We start from the raw sequence: 20,086 nt of genomic DNA on the forward strand, positions 1-20,086 counted from the left end.
GGGGATCAAGTTTCGTTTTGGAATGATAAATGGATTCCGGGTCTGTTGACGAACCTCAAAACAGTCTTTCCTAGATCTTTTGCGCTCGATTCAAACAAAAACGCTCTTGTTTTGGATCGAGTGTGTAACACGAACTTGGGAAAATGAGATTACTGTTAAGTTTCTTTCTGATTTTTTTAACAGCGAGATTAGAGTCATTGACGAGGACCACCAAAGGATTTATCACAGTGGCGATTTCAGAATTATAACTCAATGGGGTCCTGAAATTTTTTGAGTACTACATATATTCGAATGACATTTTAGTGGTAAAAATCGAAAAATATATGGGGTCCGAGTACTTAAATTTAGTGGTGTCCAGTACAATTTAAAAGAAAAACTATAAATCTGAAAAATATATGGGGTCCTGCAGTTAAATTTAGTGGTGTCCTATACAATTTAACAGATATTTTCTACTAAAATTTTTCAAACTAGTGGTGTCCCGTGACCCCACGGACTTGTTACTAAACTCGCCCCTGATTTCTCACCACCCGATCATATCCGTTCCATGTGTAAAGGATGTTTCACCGAAAAACTGTCATAGGGCATGTTCTGCGTGTAGTCACTCTTGATTTAATTGATGTTTCTTTCTGATTTAATTGATGTTTTTACTCTTGATTCTTGCTGTGGACTTGCTACAAATAAATGTCCCATGTCTCCGAAGAAAGTGAACGTTTTTACTTGACGTTTCAATCTTAAAGGGATTTCAACACGTGTGAAACTTGCTAAACGAGGCATCCAGATTAACACAGTTAGTTGCCCCTTTTGTCAAGACAATCCTGAATGCCTCGATCATCTATTCACTACGTGTAAATTTATTACTCCTTTATGGAGGAGCTTTTTGGATTGGTTAAGCGTTAGTTCTAATCGTCGTTTCTAATGCAATTAGCGAACAACTACCCTGTGGGAGCAAAGACGTACTCCAGGCGAGTTTTCCTTAGCTTCACGTTATGTATTATTTGGCGTTGGCTCAACAAACTAGTCCATGGAACCCCAGAGAAACGACAAGCAATCCTATGTTCTAGCCAGTGGCGGAACTTGAAACTGGTCACAGATGTGGCGGGTGTAAAAATTTATTAAATTTTTCATTGATAGATGGGGCGAATACTAAAGAAAACTTTATTTTTTAATAAAAAATTTTTTTAGTGTAAATTTTTTTTCTTTTTTATATCCAGCTGGGGCGGGTGCCCCACCCTGCCCCTTATATATTCCGCCCCTGGTTCTAGCAAGTTCAAAAATATTGTCTCATCTTTGGATTTCAACTAGGAGTGCAAGACACAACATCAGGTTTGCTATTTGGAAAATAAACCCAAAGGGAGCTTTCGATAAAGCATAAAGCAATTGCAAATCAATATTTGGAGTCAAAGGTCTTGTAATGTTTTTGTTCAGGTGTATATTTTCTTTGATGTCGTAGGCATTTTGATGCCATTTAGCTCCTTGTGAATCTGTTACTGCATTCTTGTCATATTGGAGTTTAATACAAGTATTAGCTTTTAAAAAAAAACATAATAACATAGGATAACCGAATAAATTATTATTAAAAGTACTAAAAATGATACAATAACGCAAACCACGGTAGCGGTCGGGAAAACGCCGCCCCCGTTACAAACAAAATACAACCATCTCGGCAAAATACCGAGCCTTCGGGAGAACGTAAATGCCGATGGTTCGCCAATAATATAGAAGAACAGATAGATTCTAGCCGCCGCAAGTCACTTAAGCCGTCACAAAGATGGAACCGTCCGCAAAACACCCATCTCATCCTCGGGGAAGAAATCAGATCTCCAACTATGAGATCGTCACCTGACCCAACCTCGAGAGTGCAACCGGTACGAGGCCATGTAAGAAAACCACGACACCCGCAACTCTACATGCAACCAATCCACACCTACCCCCGTCACTCATCGCCCTTAACCATATACCATATTTAATATGGAGTATGTTTTAGAAGTTTTTTATTTATTTATTTATTTAATTTGAGTATTTTAACATAAATACATTAAATAACCTACTAAAGTATTTAGTTTAACTATTAAGTAATTAAGTAATTACTATTATATGTTATACACTAATTTAATTAAAACAAAATTTGTGTAAAATTTCTAATAGTTTTCTAAAAAAGGCGGATGCATGTAAACCTTTGATAACGAATTTTTTTTTTTTTAAGGGAAACATAATCTAAGATATTATTTTGCTACACCTAAAAGAGTATACTTGTATTTTATTTATTTATGTTGGTAATCATTTTTTTTTTTGACAGCGATTGAGATTACCCGAGGGGGACTAAATCACCCGTTGCGATCATCTTCTGTTTCGACTATGCCGATGCAGCGATAATAACCCCGCCCCCATCGCTGCCCGGGAGAAAACTTTGAAACCGATCCAAGGGCAGGCCAAGTAAAACCCCATCCCCTTTACCCCCCAAACGAATTGGAAAAGGTGCCATGGGTGAATACTTCATGACAGGGATGAAATTATGTTTTTAATATGTAGTCAACGGTGGTCGAACTCCTGACCTCCTCTAAAAAGGCAAGCTACCAACCGCTGTACCACATCACAACTTCTTCATAGGTATCATTTTTTATAAAGACAAACATACATATCTAATTACAAATAGTCCATCAAAGGACTTGAACTCACAACTATTAACCATTTGCATACAAAATGATGGGAAACAAGAGGACTAACCAAATTCATTTTTCTTTTCTAGCATTTTGATTTTAATAATGTAACTTATACTCCGTAATTAATACTTCATTTGTTCCACTACAAATGTCCACTTAATTTTTGCACAAAGTTTTAAAAAATTTCACTAACTTATTTTCCACCAATTAAAAATCTTCTCTTGACAGAATGATTTCTTCTAATTGGTTTAAACCTCAAGTGGACAATTGAAATATGACATTTCAAAATAAAAAGATAGACACTTAAGATGTGACGGAGGTAATAATTTGTACGGAGTAATTATTAATTAATATAGTAATATAACTAGGAGATATTTTACATTTATTTTTGCAATATCTAGCAAGTGTAACATTACTACACCTAAAATATGCTGTGTCTATTATTATAACTAGATTCCATGGGCATATAAGAACAAAAATATAATATGATGTGCATACACTCCGTATATAATATGTGTGCTACGGCCTCCAAACTGCAACATGTCTCAAAAAGAAGAAATCTTTGTCACCCTAATGTCTTGTACCTTTTCTTCATCTTTGGCCAAGCGTGATGAGTACTTAAAAAAAAAAAAAAAAAAGCAAAAGATGAAATTAAACATAAAAATTAATCGAAAACTTTGCTATTTGGGGAGCCCAAAACATCGACTTCAATTCTATAAATATTCAATCTGTTGATGATTATAATATTAATTAATACTTCACTGCTTTGGATCATGAAAACTGATAATGCATGGTTTAATTAGATCAAACATTCATGTACATTTTTAGCATCTTTTCTGAAATTAACAGTGAAATACGTATATATACCCGGTGGACGATAAGTCGGTGACCACCGGTTTTTAGTCGAAAATTGAAAATATCTAATTAGTCAATTGATTTGATATTGAGAGGATTTGCAGTTTAGATTTAAGTATTAAATTATTCAATTCTCATTATTTATGCACGGAGGAACTAAGGTAAATTTTATTTGTTACTTTTTAATATAGGATATTATCTAGTTATTAGAGTTTTATTAAGTATGTGGTATATGAATTTGATGTTAGAAATAGGGTATGAATTTAATGTCCGGATTGATTCTTGAATCGTGTATTCACTTTCTTTATAAAGTATTTCGATCCAACGATTGCTTGGTTTCACGAAAATTTTATAGGGATAAGAAAATAGCGCAGTTAGTGTTTTTGGCAATAAAATCATTAATCAAAATATCAGAGAAATTTTGTATGTTTTTGTTGTTGTGTATGAATGCAGTATGACAAAACCGAAATAAGAAAACTCCTCAATTCGGCAGTTATACTTTGAAGGGATACAACCTTTCAAATTGAGCGGGAAAATCTGTTATACCAAAAGGTATAACTCTTGGCTGGAATACACCTTTTCCACATAACCTATAGTGAAACTCTTGGCGCTGCCCATTGGGCCCCGTAAGGGAGCGCAACCCCCTTGACCCCCGCAATTACTCGACAGTTAGTAGTCAACTCTTACGGACGTTTACTTTACAATCTCCGAACCCGTTGTTAAATATAATTAGCTAATTGCATTCAAGTAAATCGCAATTAACTAATATATATTGGATGACACTAAAATTATCAACATTTGACTCCTCGAGTGGACCCAACTATGATTCGAGGGAAAACCTAAGGAAGAGATTTAGGTTTGAGGGAAGATTTGTAAGGTGCAAATTAAAGTTTCACATCGGTAATGGGCAAGGTCAAAGATATCGCTTATCGCGGAGAACTCGGCAGAGATTTTTGAAGAAGTTCTCGGGGGAGAACTCGGATGTTGATTAACGTTAACTTTTAAAATATAAATAATAAATTTTAAAATATATATTATAAAGTGTGTATATTTAATGAAAATATTAAATAAATTAAATTTATTTGAGAATGAGGACTTTCTCTACTCTTTAGGTGTTTCACTCTGAGTAGGAAAATGACTTCGCTTTTTTCTAGAATTGGGAACAGATTGTCTACAATTTATTTCCCCATACCCCACTAACATTTATGTGAGATTGAGTTTTATTGTTGTTGTTGTTGTTGTTGTACGAAGTAGTAAATAAATTAAGATAGAGATAGATATTTAAAAGTGTATATTTAAATAGAATAGAAAGTTAGTTTGGAAAGTACAACAACAATAAAACCAGATCCCACATAAGCGGGGTATGGAGAAGGTAAGATGTGAACAATTTTTCTTCAATACTAGAATAAAGATAAATTATTTCTCCACCAGAATGAAACACCCCTAATAGTAGAGAAAGTCGTCCCTCTAAATATTTAATGGATAGAGAGATTGCTTCCGAATGGACCTCCGACCAATAAGTAGGTGTGAAAAAAAAATGTGAGACGCCATGAAAATGGTAACATCAAATTTCCAGAGGTTTTTAAAGCTGTTCGAAGTTCAAATTAGGCTCTAAGCGACAACCAAGTCGCCAATAAATCGATGTTTGCTGTTAACTCGATTAATAGTCATTTTGGTAAGTACAATGGGTTAAAAGTTAAATTCAAATAAAAATCTCAGCTTTCAGTTGAACGAGTTTTTTTACCGATTTCTCGAATTTACGAGTTTATCCGATTTCTTGGCCGTTTACTGAGTTGACTCGGCCGTTGACTGATTTTTTGGCCGAGTTTGGGCCCCAGACTCGGCAGCGATTTGAAACTGAGAACTCCTTTAGTTCTCGGCTGAGTTGGCCGATATCTACAAAACTGATCATGAGACAAAATAAACATATGCATATAATTTTAAAGGAAACTCCGATTCTATTAATAACTTCATCTAGCACTATATATCATTATTGAAATCTAAGTTAAAAAGTTGATAAAGTTTTCCCGAAAGATTATAAACTTTTGTTGTTTTTCCGAAAAAAAAAAAGAGTAGAGTGTACAAGTCCAAAAGAAATTATAAATGATGCTTGCAAGTTTCAACTCAATCCCAATGCAAAACATATATCATTTCAAATTAAAGAAAAGTTCCTGTTGAATTCTAACTTGTTTGTCCCTCCTGCATATATCTAGTTATATGTACATAGATGTATTAATGTTTAACAATCACATTCTGCACCCGGTTCAACTCTTTCGTCCCGTTTAACTTCTAGCTAGCTTAGTTATGAGAAATGTACTTTAATTCTGTTACAATTGGTTAGACCCAACCGAGTTTGAGTATTGGACTTGCACACATCTAAAAACCGATTAAAATGAACTAATGCGACACACACGCCAATCAACGGGCGAAATCGTTCTCGTATCATCGCACAAACACAACCAAAAGTTCATATTCATTACGCTTAGTGGAAGGAATTACATCAATTATAGGGCTCAAATAAAATACGAATTAGAAGAAATTAATTAAACTTAAAGAAGCAAACTAACACAAAAACTTGCTAATAAAATAGTACTACTAAAGCTAAAGGATTAGTATCCATATTTTTGTTGAGTAATACTCTTAATTGGACAGTGCATTGCAAGTTTCTAGTTGAAAGAATTATCGGGTATTGGGACGGCAGCACAATTCAAGTTCTGAAAGCCGAGTTGTGGGTTAACAAAGTAGTCATTTAGTGAATGTGGATATTGAGATGAATAGGTGGCAGGTGGTGGTGGTGGGATGGTGGTTGAATTGCCGGAATAAAGTCTTGAAGGATAAACATTAGTAGGACTCATGTTAAAGCCTGCAGCTGGATAATGATAGCTTCCATGCACACTTGGTTGTCCACTACACATATTACATCTTTACAAATTAGTTCAACTAATCAATTACAGTAACACACAATTAACCAATAAAGTTATGTAACATCAAATGGATCATATATCAAATTTTGTTATAAGTTATTTAATTAACTTCATCTAACGATTTTTGAATGAAAATTTGGCCATCAAGTTAGTCATTATCAGAGTTAATATATGTAACTTTTGTTAGAACTCTGAATACTTTCAAACTGCATGAAATGGATTGCTTTATAACTTTCATCATTCTTTTACTGTTTTTTTTTTTTTTTTTTTTTAAAATGTATCTTTGTGAACAAACATATCAAATATTTTCATCAGGAGTTCCATATATGTAGGCCTTAATCCACAAGCTGAGTTAGGGTTTGTTGATTAAGTATAGTAGTATATACATGTAGTATTTTTCTCTATGTTTATGTGTGTGTGTTTGGGTTTGGGGGGGGGGGGGGGGGGGGGGGGGGGGGGATTGTACAAGACTTTTATGCGTAGTAAAGATAGAGGGAGGCTTTGGCTCAGTGGACATGTGGTGGTGCCTAGCACCCCCGCCGGGCTAGAGGTCTCAGGTTCGAGCCTCGTCACCTACAAAGGATATTATTTTAAAGAAATTCCTTGAGGGTGCCCCAAAGGGAAGGTTTTACCGACCCGCTCCGGACCTAAGGTCCGGCCCTCCTGCCCCGTATGGGATGGTTTAAGGGTCGGATCCCCTGAGTGTGGTTCGGGTTTCCTGCCCGAACGCGTGTGTGTGTGCAAATGATGACTAGGCTTCGGTCCGGACTGATGCAATCTTGCAGTTCAAAAAAAAAAAAAAAAAAAAAAAAAAGGGGGAGGCTGTCGTTAGAAGAATTCACACATTGTGTAAGTCTTATCAATGAGAGGTCAAGTACAATCACGTATCATTTCATTCAATGTTTGTAATAAACGCACATATCCAAAGGGACAAGGAAAAAAAATAAACAAGATTTTATTATTGTTATTTTTTTGAACGGCAAAAATAAATACTCCAATAAACACGATTATAGTAGAGGTAGAAAGAAACATACCCTAAATGGTGAGGGCGTTGGGGTACCAAATTATTAGCACTGAAAACCAGTTGACGAGCTTGGTTAAGTGTTTCTGTCTCCCTTTCTGATACAATTAACCACGATTTAATATTAATATATAGTAGGAGTATTTAATTAAATAATTTTAAACTGATTATTTTCCACAATCGTTTTTTAAATTAATTAAACTAAATTAATCAAGATTATATTTTAATTAAATTATTATTATTATTATACCTTGGCGATGGCGGTTCATGTGTCCTCCAAGAGCTTGAGATTTGCCAAACTTGAGAGAACAAAACCTACACTCATAAACCTTCCCCTTTTCATCTTTTGCGCCGTTTTTCTTTCTTCTGTAGATCCCTATTACAGTAAGTATATATATTTTTATCCATTTTTTTGATTTGATAATCAAATTCAATTTACTTAATATTAATATAAATATATAAATAATAATAGAATAGAAATAATAAATATACTCCGTATATGCTTGACATGATGGGACCTAACTTATATTCACTGTTTTCTTCTTTTACTTTTACTAGGAGTATATGCAGTTGCCGCCTCCTTTTTTTAATTTTCAACACAACTCTAGGTCTATTATGTACACAACTTCAACCCTAATAAGCACCATGCTATTTCATAAAAATAAAAAGTAAAAAAATAAATATTTTAGGACTAGTAACAATTATCGTAAAAGATTTAATTAATTAACAAGTGATCGATATATATATATAAAATAATTCTTTTTTTAATTTTCAACACAACTCTAGGTCTATTATGTACACAACTTTAACCCTAATAAGCACCATGCTATTTCATAAAAATAAAAAGTAAAAAAATAAATATTTTAGGACTAGTAACAATTATCGTAAAAGATTTAATTAATTAACAAGTGATCGATATATATATATATATATATATATATATATATATATATATATATATATATATATATATATATATATATATATAAAATAATTCTTTATTTTTTCATAATTAAAGGATTAACAAAAAGTTTAGACTTTTATGATGTAAAGTACTAGTAATTACTGTAATACCTGAAACAGCAGAAGATGAGTCATGATCAAGTGGTTGTTTGTTTTGGTTGTTATGGTCCCTAAAGAAATGATCATCTGGTAAATTGTTGAGGTCCAGTGGGCTTCTCCTGAAAACCATGTAAATAGAGAGAACATTAATTAAGTGATCACTGATCATCATATAAATATCAAGAAAGAGAGTGACAGTTAATTAGTCAAAGATAACACAAGAGTGGGGTGAACCCTATGGTGCATACATACATGATGTTATGTTATGTTGGTACCACAGAGAGAAAATTTTAAACAAGAAAACTATAGTTGAAACAATGATAATCTTCAGTTGGAGATGAGGTGTTATATGGAGATAGATAGATATAAATATATGATATGATGATATGATTATAATTATTAATTATTAATTAATTGTTATTGAAGTTTATGAAAGAAAAGTTATGTTTTTTTCTGCCACCCTCTTTCACACACAAATGGAAAAGAGAGTGGGGGACTTGTGACCTTTAAAAGGAGCCATAGTGGGTTGGGACTGCTGTTAATATGTGGTTAGGGTGTAGACTGTAGAGACTAAATATGTGGGCTATCACCAATTCATTTTTAACAACTTTTAATTATTGAAGTATGTGCATATATGGTCATCTTTTTGAGACATTATTATAGATGTGGTGGTTTGTTACCTCACAAATATGAAATCTCATCTCAAATGTGGATTATTTGATCCCTTATTTGTTAATCATGTAGAGATGTTAATGTTTCCATTTTTGTTTATTCGGTGCTAGTTAATTAGTTAAAGATTCAAAGTTGAAAGGTAGTCAAGTGTCTTTGTTCTCTATTTTAGTGTTTCCACATTAAAGTTCACAGGCTCAAGTCTATCATTTCAAAAAGTGTAATACTTATGTAGTTATATGGGATATGATTTTCCTAACTCTAAATCACTATTTTATGTTTTTATTTAAAAGATTATTAACTCTGTCACATAACAAATGTGTAGAATTCCGTTTTCGGTTATTACCAAAGTGCCTAATTTTGTTTCTATCAATCAAAAAGATTTAATAATTAAAGATGATATACTCCGTATTAGATAAAGTATGATTAACTTCCATTAATTCGCTCATTATACATCCGACATGGTTTTAGATTAGCTTCAAATGGTATGCAAACAACGATTTCAACCCATTTGATTACATGATGACGTATACACATTTCAGTGTATGCCCCAGACTTGAAGGTTGTGAACAACCTATGTTACATGATGCATATGTTGCACACATTCATCATGAGAGGGAGAAATGATTAACAGGTTGATATTCGAACAAGATAACCTTCACCAAATTTCATAAAAAAGATCAAGACACCTACTACTCAAATTATAGCACCAAATCAAACAATGTAGAGAAATCAACTAGTGTTTAATGAAGGGGGAGTGAAACAAAGACACAACTTTCCGGAGGGAGCAAAAGGAAAAGAGTGTTATAGTACGTGTCGGATAACCACAACAACATTAAAGTTGATCTAAAACATTTCAACAAGAGAATTTCTTAGAGTAAGCAATACGAACTTGCAATGATCATTGCATGGACAATCAATATTCATGAAGAAATGGAAGCTTTCACAAATAGAAGTTTCTACTAGTTAAAATTTTATATTCAGAAATGTGTTGGTTCTTCCGTGAGAGAGAGTTACTAAATGAGCAAAGGGGAGAATACTAGAAGTTCAAGCTTCTTAGACAAGTAATGTTCAAGTTTCTCAAGTGCTCAAGTTGATAAAGATATATTCCCACAACGCATATTAATGTGGAACATGTTAAGTTTGTCAAATGTGATATGCATTGTAAAGTTTAAGTCATTGTAATAAGGTGGTGTATGAGGTATAAATACACCTTCTACACGTAGTATGTTTCAACCTTCTCCTCACAATTCACACACTTAGAGTGTGTTACCCCTCTTTAATCTCCCTCACACTTGAAACCCTTCATTTCCTTTTACCACCCATCACCAAAACCCTATTTTTGTTTTCCCCGAGCGTCGCCCGTTGTTGTTTTCGTCTCCATCATTCTGGATCCCCCCTTTATTCAGACACCGCATCTCATTGGTGGTCAGATTTTTGACTTATGTATGTCTTCTTTCTTCGTATTCTTTATTTTGTTTCGTGCTTCGCGTTCCCCTTTTCTTTCTCCATTGGTTTTCATTTTCCCGATTGCCTTTCTCTCGAAGTTTCGGTTGTTGGCGCCAAATGTCATGAATCCACTAACATTCTATTGATTTGATAACTCTTTGTAAAGGGTGGCCTGATTCTTCATCTTCTTTTGTGATCTGGGTTTTTTTAAGCAGGCAGCAAACACCAAGTTGGGGTGTCCTGTGCCCATCTTAGAGGTTATGGTTGGGTGTTTTTGTTTTTGGTTTCTGTCCAATTGCAGGCTTATCAACGATTTTCTTGTTGGATGGTGTCTGCATGACTCCTCCGCCTTTTGTGTCTTCTACTTTTCTAACCCGGATTTCTAGCTGGATTTCTTGTTGCATTACGAGTAGGATTCTCCGAGTTTTCTTTTTTTTCGCGCTTCCCCGTTTTCGTTTTCATTGTTTTACCTAGGTTTCGTTCGCTTCATCTCTCTAGTTGTTGTTTTCTATTGGGCCGGTCGATGTGTTTTCTCCTTTTCGCGCTTCCCCATGTTCATTTTTGTCATTTTATCTAGGTTTCGTCCACTTCATTCTCGGCGTTATTGCTTCCATACCCGTTTCATTAAGTTATCAATATTCTACAGTTGCCATGACTTTTATTTTGGCCTTTGTTTTATGAGAAAATGACTCGAAAAGGTAACTTAAGTTACTCAATTTGATAATCAAGGTAACTCCTAATTTGTACAAGCCCGAAAAGGATTACCATTTAATTTTTGCTCGCAAAAAGGATTGCGTGTTCAATTTTTTTTTTTTAAAAAAAAATTGAGGTAGTATTCAGTGAACACAAAATCTAAAATCTTGAATTACTTCGAATTGAGACTTGGAACAGATTACTAATGCTTCGATTACAATTTTTTGTGAAGCAACTTGATCCAAAACATCATGAAAAACAACGAATCGAGATGAACAAGTCATTTGAACAAGTCGACTTGTTCATCTCGATTCGTTGTTTTTAGTGAATACGAAGAGTTAATCGTTTGTTGGCTTTATTTTAGTGAATACGAAGATGATGCAAGAAAAATCGAAGAAAACAGACTTAAAACGAAGAATATCGAGCGAAAACGGTGAAAAACAAGTTACGACACTGGAAAGCAAGTTACGATCCGGAAATCAGCTCAAAAACAAGTCACACGGGCTAGGCACACGGCCTGCCCAACCTGCACGGGTTTCCCAGAAACTAAGCTTGAACGGTTGGAACACATGATTTACCCAAGATATGATTGCACATAGGTGTCCCACACGGCCCGTGCACATGGGCTACCCAATCCACACGGCTAGACCACACGGCCTACCAGTGCCAGGATTTTCCTATAAGTAGAGTCTTTTGTCATCCATTTTCCACACACTTCTGTTACTCGCAATCTCTCACTAGTTTCTCTCTCTATGATTATGATATAATTATCGATTAGCGAATTACCTAGAGTAGGCATTATCAGAGTCTGTAGAAGATTGGAGGTGCGTTAGAAGTTGTCACTTTTGTAATTTCGAAACTCGATTAATCTACTGATATTTCTATCCCTTATCTATCTTTTATAATGACTTCCATTATGGTTATGCTAGATGATAATTGTCATGATTAGCGAGTAGTTATCTTTGTTACGGTGTAGTTAGTTACGATGTTGATATAAATTATGAAATGTGATGCTGCTGAAATGCTTTCCGATTAGTTTTAAACTGGCTCTATAATTGATCAAAAGGATTCCTCTAGTTGATCTAGGTCATGCCCCCGGGATTCATTCTCCTGCGCTTGTGCCTAGATCAATTGGATGTGTAAGCTCTTTAAGGTAGCTCATTTCTTAGATCAATCAAGATCTTCTTAGAACTTGATGTACAGATAGATAGAATAGCGGTAAATAACATCTTTCTAGCTTGCATATTCGTGGAACTCAATCTCATTTAGAAAGCATTCTCTTTATCTTTCAGCAACTGAACGGGAAGTGGTATAGGAAAGGAATTTAAATTAGGTGCGCTTGCCCAACGAGAACGGCTCTGACCCTGCCAATCAAGTAAAAATAAAAAAGAAAGAAGAGAACGAAAAGAGAACTTTGTATTTTAGTCACTCTCTAGGAGTCACATTTAACCTTGAATGGTATTAATAGATTCTACAGTAAAGGTCCCTCGGACTAGGAAAGTAATAACGAAAATGTCTAATGAATAGCATATTCTGCAGCTGCCACCATTAGAACCAATATCGCTTTACCAACTAATAGAACGTCGTTATTGGCTCTATATTGACACGTCGCGAACCTCGATTCAGAGAACACTATCTTTGTCAAACCTTTGGTTAAGAAAATTATGTCGATTACATAGTGCATTTGACGGAGGCACAACGCTTGTAGAACGTCAACCTGCACTATAGATTTCGACAGATGAAACTTTTATAATGGAACTTCTGTCTTGGAGTTTGGAGTACAAAGTGTAGCGACCTTACAATATTGTCATTTGACGGTGCCGTCTACTTAGGTCTCGTTACGTGGTCGTAAGTCTTTAAAACAACGTTCGACCAAAATATGTCGCATTCATTTCAATTATAAAGATGTTTCAAGGTTTACAAAGTAGGTTCGACAACTAAACATGTTACAACATTTTAAGTACAATTGAAATCTATGCGACACAAATTAAGTTAAGTCAAAAGACGCTCCACGTATGCATGTATACTCGACATTCAAGCAAGTATCAAAAGTAATGAACAGAAGCATGTATCACAAAACGTTCAAGGACCTGAGAAAAACATAGAAATCTGTCAACGAAAACGTTGGTGAAATCATAGGTTTAAGTAAGTAAGTAAGTACAAATGAACCACAAGATTTATATCATTGAAAATAGTAGTAACCATTCTAAAATTTGTTATCACGAGCAGCCAATTATCAAGGCTTAACTTTCCTTCCATAGAACCCCATCACAATAGTGTTAGAACATATACTGTTTCTCGAAAATATATTTCATCCGAATAACGGTAGCGAACCATCCGAATGAGGGTTTGTCAAACTCATATGGCCATACAACATAAGTTCTCGCTTACACCCGGGAAGTGTAACTAATGATAATCGAATTGAGGATTTTTGTTCTAACTCGTATGTAGAATGTTTGTTTTCGTACATGTGTTCACTTTGTAAAATGAAACGTTTATGTTTTCTCATCCCAAATGTAAGTTTAAAAGAGTAAAGGTGGGACTATGATCTCACCTTGAGTGCACGAGTAATAAATTACTTCACAAGTAACGTGTGCAAGAAAGAATGCTAGTCTCGACCTAAACAAATAGGTTGTATCAATAACGGTAAACACGGTCGGTCAAAGTGTTCAATTAGTTCTATGACTCGTTACGACTCGATTATATATAGCATGTGAATCACGTTGTCAAGTTTCATGCACGGCACAAGTATAAAATCATGTTAGAACGATTGCATAAGTATTTGGTTAGGTTTGAATAAAAGTCAACTTTGATCAAGTCAAAGTCAACGAAAAAGTCAACACGTTCGGGTCGAGTCCCGAACTATTTTTCTGAGCTTTTTAATCATATATAAGCATGTTGGAACAAGTTACATGTTAATCAGAGGTGCGTAGCATAGTTGGAATTAAATGAAAAGTTGAAATGTAAACAGCCATTTTTGGAAGCTTTAAGCCGCGCCGCGGCTGGAACACCCGCGCGATGGGCTAAAGCTTGTTTTGTAGGTCGAGCCTTTTGATGGTCCCAGACCATCTGGGTCAGTGTTAAGTCGCGCCGTGGTTGGGAGGCCCGCGCCGCGGTTAATACCTGATCAAAAAATCTGGACAGATTTCAAGTGTCAAAACGAGCCAATCTTCAAACAAACGCAACTTATGAACCGCAAGCACTTAAAACACATGCCATACATCGTTGGAAAGGTAATTTAACGATGAACGCAACTAAACACATTTAATCAATCAAAACATCATTTAAAATAATCAAATCCAAGTTGAAAGCTCATTAAATGTCTACCATTAATGCCTTCAAGTTCATAAATGCACATTTATGATTCGAGAATTAAATGCATACATATAATACGCCGTTTCGTAGGTAATCATGTATACAATACTAATAAACACTTACAATTAATCTTGAAAAGCATTCAATGAATTTAAATTCCATTTTACTTCTACCAAACCCTAACCCAAAATCATAAAATCAATAATCATGTTAATGAAGTGTTCTTAATCAACCAACACATCAAATTGAAGCTAGTGATGCTAGTAACACATTTAATACATGCACTTTTAACATCTAACAACATTTAAGCAACCAAATCTCCAAATCAAACACACCCATTTCAAGTTTAAGCTAGTTACATCTAAATGACAAGAACAAGCATGTAAATCATATATTCATGTTAGACTTGAGCCATAGACACTAATTAACACTTTTATAAGTTAAAAACATCAAGAACAAAGAACTTAGTATTTTTAGAAAGTTACCCAAACTTGATGAAATCTGTATGGAATCGAAGAGGAAGTTGCAAGGATTCCAAATATGTAATTTGTTTTGTAAAACACTTGCTAGATTGAATTTAGATGATGAATTGGTGTTTGAGGGTTTGAGAGAATAAAGGTGGAAGTATGAGGAAGGAGAAGATGAAATGAATGGATGAGAGGAGGTTTGACCACTTTGACCTAGTCACCACTTTGGTCCATTGGCAAGTTTAGTCCTTCAATTTTAAAAGCGGGTGCGTGAATTACCTAAACGATTTATTTTAAAGCGTGTTTTAACGGGAGATGTTATAATCATATAACGGACTTTAAATAAATAAACGGAAAGTAAAGGAAAAAGGCGGGATGTTACATTACCTACTCCTTAAAAGAAATTTCGTCCCGAAATTTAAGTAGGCGTAGTAGTTGTAGTGACCCGAACTTTTCCATGTTTATATGTATTAATTGAGATTGATATTTACATGATTAAATGTTTCCAACATGTTAAGCAATCAAACTTGTTAAGACTTGATTAATTGAAATATGTTTCATATAGACAATTGACCACCCAAGTTGACCGGTGATTCACGAACGTTAAAACTTGTAAAAACTATATGATGACATATATATGGATATATATATAGTTAAAATGATGCTATGATAAGTAAACATATCATTAAGTATATTAACGATGAACTACATATGTAAAAACAAGACTACTAACTTAATGATTTTTAAACGAGACATATATGTAACGATTATCGTTGTAAAGACATTTAATGTATATATATCATATTAAGAGATATTCATACATGATAATATCATAATAATATAATAATTTAAAATCTCATTTGATATTATAAACATTGGGTTAATAACATTTAACAAGATCGTTAACCTAAAGGTTTCAAAACAACACTTACATGTAACGACTAACGATGACTTAACGACTCAGTTAAAATGTATATACATGTAGTGTTTTAATATGTATTTATACACTTTTGAAAGACTTCAATACACTTATCAAAATACTTCTACTTAACAAAAATTCTTACAATTACATCCTCGTTCAGTTTCATCAACAATTCTACTCGTATGCACCCGTATTCGTACTCGTACAATACACAGCTTTTAGATATATGTACTATTGGTATATACACTCCAATAATCAGCTTTTAGCAGCCCATGTGAGTCACCTAACACATGTGGAAACCATCATTTGGAAACTAGCATGAAATATCTCATAAAATTACAAAAATATGAGTAATCATTCATGACTTATTTACATGAAAACAAAATTACATATCCTTTATATCTAATCCATATACCAACGACCAAAAACACCTACAAACACTTTCATTCTTCAATTTTCTTCATCTAATTAATCTCTCTCAAGTTCTATCTTCAAGTTCTAAGTGTTCTTCATATATTCTACAAGTTCTAGTTACATAAAATCAAGAATAATTTCAAGTTTACTAGCTCACTTCCAATCTTGTAAGGTGATCATCCAACCTCAAGAAATCTTTGCTTCTTACAGTAGGTTATCATTCTAATACAAGGTAATAATCATATTTAAATTTGGTTCAATTTCTATAACTATAACAATCTTATTTCAAGTGATGATCTTACTTGAACTTGTTTTCGTGTCATGATTCTGCTTCAAGAACTTCGAGCCATCCAAGGATCCGTTGAAGCTAGATCCATTTTTTTTCTTTTCCAGTAGGTTTATCCAAGGAACTTAAGGTAGTAATGATGTTCATAACATCATTCGATTCATACATATAAAGCTATCTTATTCGAAGGTTTAAACTTGTAATCACTAGAACATAGTTTAGTTAATTCTAAACTTGTTCGCAAACAAAAGTTAATCCTTCTAACTTGACTTTTAAAATCAACTAAACACATGTTCTATATCTATATGATATGCTAACTTAATGATTTAAAACCTGGAAACACGAAAAACACCGTAAAACCGAATTTACGCCGTCGTAGTAACACCGCGGGCTGTTTTGGGTTAGTTAATTAAAAACTATGATAAACTTTGATTTAAAAGTTGTTATTCTGAGAAAATGATTTTTATTATGAACATGAAACTATATCCAAAAATTATGGTTAAACTCAAAGTGGAAGTATGTTTTCTAAAACGGTCATCTAGACGTCGTTCTTTCGACTGAAACTATAAACATATACTTTTTCTGTTTAGATTCATAAAATAGAGTTCAATATGAAACCATAGAAATTTGATTCACTCAAAACGGATTTAAAATGAAGAAGTTATGGGTAAAACAAGATTGGATAATTTTTCTCATTTTAGCTACGTGAAAATTGGTAACAAATCTATTCCAACCATAACTTAATCAACTTGTATTGTATATTATGTAATCTTGAGATACCATAGACACGTATACAATGTTTCGACCTATCATGTCGACACATCTATATATATTTCGGAACAACCATAGACACTCTATATGTGAATGTTGGAGTTAGCTATACAGGGTTGAGGTTGATTCCAAAATATATATAGTTTGAGTTGTGATCAATACTGAGATACGTATACACTGGGTCATGGATTGATTCAAGATAATATTTATCGATTTATTTCTGTACATCTAACTGTGGACAACTAGTTGTAGGTTACTAACGAGGACAGCTGACTTAATAAACTTAAAACATCAAAATATATTAAAAGTGTTGTAAATATATTTTGAACATACTTTGATATATATGTATATATTGTTATAGGTTCGTGAATCAACCAGTGGCCAAGTGTTACTTCCCGACGAAGTAAAAATCTGTGAAAGTGAGTTATAGTCCCACTTTTAAAATCTAATATTTTTGGGATGAGAATACATGCAGGTTTTATAAATGATTTACAAAATAGACACAAGTACGTGAAACTACATTCTATGGTTGAATTATCGAAATCGAATATGCCCCTTTTTATTAAGTCTGGTAATCTAAGAATTAGGGAACAGACACCCTAATTGACGCGAATCCTAAAGATAGATCTATTGGGCCTAACAAACCCCATCCAAAGTACCGGATGCTTTAGTACTTCGAAATTTATATCATATCCGAAGGGTGTCCCGGAATGATGGGGATATTCTTATATATGCATCTTGTTAATGTCGGTTACCAGGTGTTCACCATATGAATGATTTTTATCTCTATGTATGGGATGTGTATTGAAATATGAAATCTTGTGGTCTATTATTATGATTTGATATATATAGGTTAAACCTATAACTCACCAACATTTTTGTTGACGTTTTAAGCATGTTTATTCTCAGGTGATTATTAAGAGCTTCCGCTGTCGCATACTTAAATAAGGACGAGATTTGGAGTCCATGCTTGTATGATATTGTGTAAAAACTGCATTCAAGAAACTTATTTTGTTGTAACATATTTGTATTGTAAACCATTATGTAATGGTCGTGTGTAAACAGGATATTTTAGATTATCATTATTTGATAATCTACGTAAAGCTTTTTTTTAAAACCTTTATCTATGAAATAAAGGTTATGGTTTGTTTCAAAAATGAATGTAGTCTTTGAAAAACGTCTCATATAGAGGTCAAAACCTCGCAACGAAATCAATTAATATGGAACGTTTTTAATCAATAAGAATGGGACATTTCAGTTGGTATCCGAGCGTTGGTCTTAGAGAACCAGAATTTTGCATTAGTGTGTCTTATCGAGTTTGTTAGGATGCATTAGTGAGTCTGGACTTCGACTGTGTTTACTTGAAAAATGATTGCTTAACAAATTTTGTTGAAAACTATATATTTTTAACATGTGAATATTATGTGATATATTAATCTCTTAACGTGTTTGATATTATGTGATAGATGTCTACCTCTAGAACAAGTCCCATTGACTCACCTAATAATAATGAAGAGTCAAATGTAAATTGGAATGATTCGTGGACTGATTCACAAGTTCCCGAAGAGGAACCGGAAGAAGAGTCGGAACCGGAAGAAGAATCGGAACCGGAAGAAGAATCAGAACCGGATGAAGAAATAGAACCGGTGGGGGAAATAATAAAACGGTTAAGTAAAAGAAAATCCTCAACCAACCGACCAAGGTTAATTATGGTCAATGGTGTTTCCGCCAAGGAAGCAAAATATTGGGAGGATTACCAATTCTCCGATGAATCGGATTCCGATGAGAATTCCGATGATGTTATAGAAATTACCCCAACTGAATTTAAAAAGGCAAAAGAAAATATTAAGGGGAAGGGCTTAAAATAGAGAAATCTAATTCCAACCCCGATGAACTTTATATGTATCGTCAACCCCCGAAGTCCTTAAGTTGTAACAATGACCCGGGAACCTCTAAACCACCAGGTTTTTCTAAACCAATGTGGAAAACGACGGCTCGTATTAGGGGAACATCATATATCTCTAGAAACTTGGCAAAACGAACCAAAACCGAAGAAGAAGAAACAAGCGAGTCGGAATAAGATAGTTGTATTCGTGTGGTGTAATATATGTAATATAGTGTGCTTATGCTTTATGATATATATGTAAAAATTGCTTGTATTAATAAGTATTTTTTTTATGAATCTAACTCTTGTCTATTTTACAGTATAAAAACACAAAATGGATAGACAACCCAATATTTTAAGAGACCTACCCGGAGACATGATTGATGAAATCTTGTCTAGAGTCGGTCAGAATTCTTCGGCACAACTATTTAAGGCGAGATCAGTTTGTAAGACATTCGAAGAACGTTCCAAGAATGCCTTGGTTTATAAAAGGCTTTCGTTCGAAAGATGGGGGATATCACATTGGGAAATCCATAAGTTACGATGTGTTTACTTTGACGCATATATTGCAGGGAACCCAAATGCTATTTTACGCAATGGGTTAAGAAATTATTTTGACTCAATATATCCGAATATTGGACTTCGTGATTTAGAAAAAGCGGCTAACATGCAACATAAAGAAGCATGTTATGC

At 34.0% G+C, this 20,086-nt stretch overlaps 1 protein-coding gene across 1 annotated transcript; it reads right to left on the bottom strand.

Annotated features, from left to right (window-relative positions):
- Window positions 1-6,181: 6,181 nt before the first annotated feature.
- On the bottom strand, window positions 6,182-8,652 carry LOC139840915 (zinc finger protein JAGGED-like). Its single transcript, XM_071831154.1, has 4 exons — window positions 8,535-8,652; window positions 7,711-7,836; window positions 7,474-7,558; window positions 6,182-6,422 (listed from the first exon to the last, which is right to left on the bottom strand). Exons 1-4 carry the CDS (start codon window positions 8,650-8,652, stop codon window positions 6,182-6,184), a joined length of 570 nt encoding a protein of 189 aa, XP_071687255.1.
- Between the last annotated feature and the right edge of the window lie 11,434 nt (window positions 8,653-20,086).

Source organism: Rutidosis leptorrhynchoides, chromosome 4, assembly GCF_046630445.1.
Source record: "Rutidosis leptorrhynchoides isolate AG116_Rl617_1_P2 chromosome 4, CSIRO_AGI_Rlap_v1, whole genome shotgun sequence".
Lineage (NCBI taxonomy): Eukaryota > Viridiplantae > Streptophyta > Magnoliopsida > Asterales > Asteraceae > Rutidosis > Rutidosis leptorrhynchoides.

Excerpts from the sequence above, each read along its gene's own strand:
- LOC139840915 (XM_071831154.1), bottom strand. The coding sequence starts at position 8,652 with ATGGTTTTCAGGAGAAGCCCACTGGACCTCAACAATTTACCAGATGAT. Across the intron at positions 7,837-8,534 it reads CTCATCTTCTGCTGTTTCAG|GGATCTACAGAAGAAAGAAA; the intron begins GTATTACAGTAA and ends TTACTGTAATAG. Across the intron at positions 6,423-7,473 it reads CAACGCCCTCACCATTTAGG|TGGACAACCAAGTGTGCATG; the intron begins GTATGTTTCTTT and ends TAATATGTGTAG.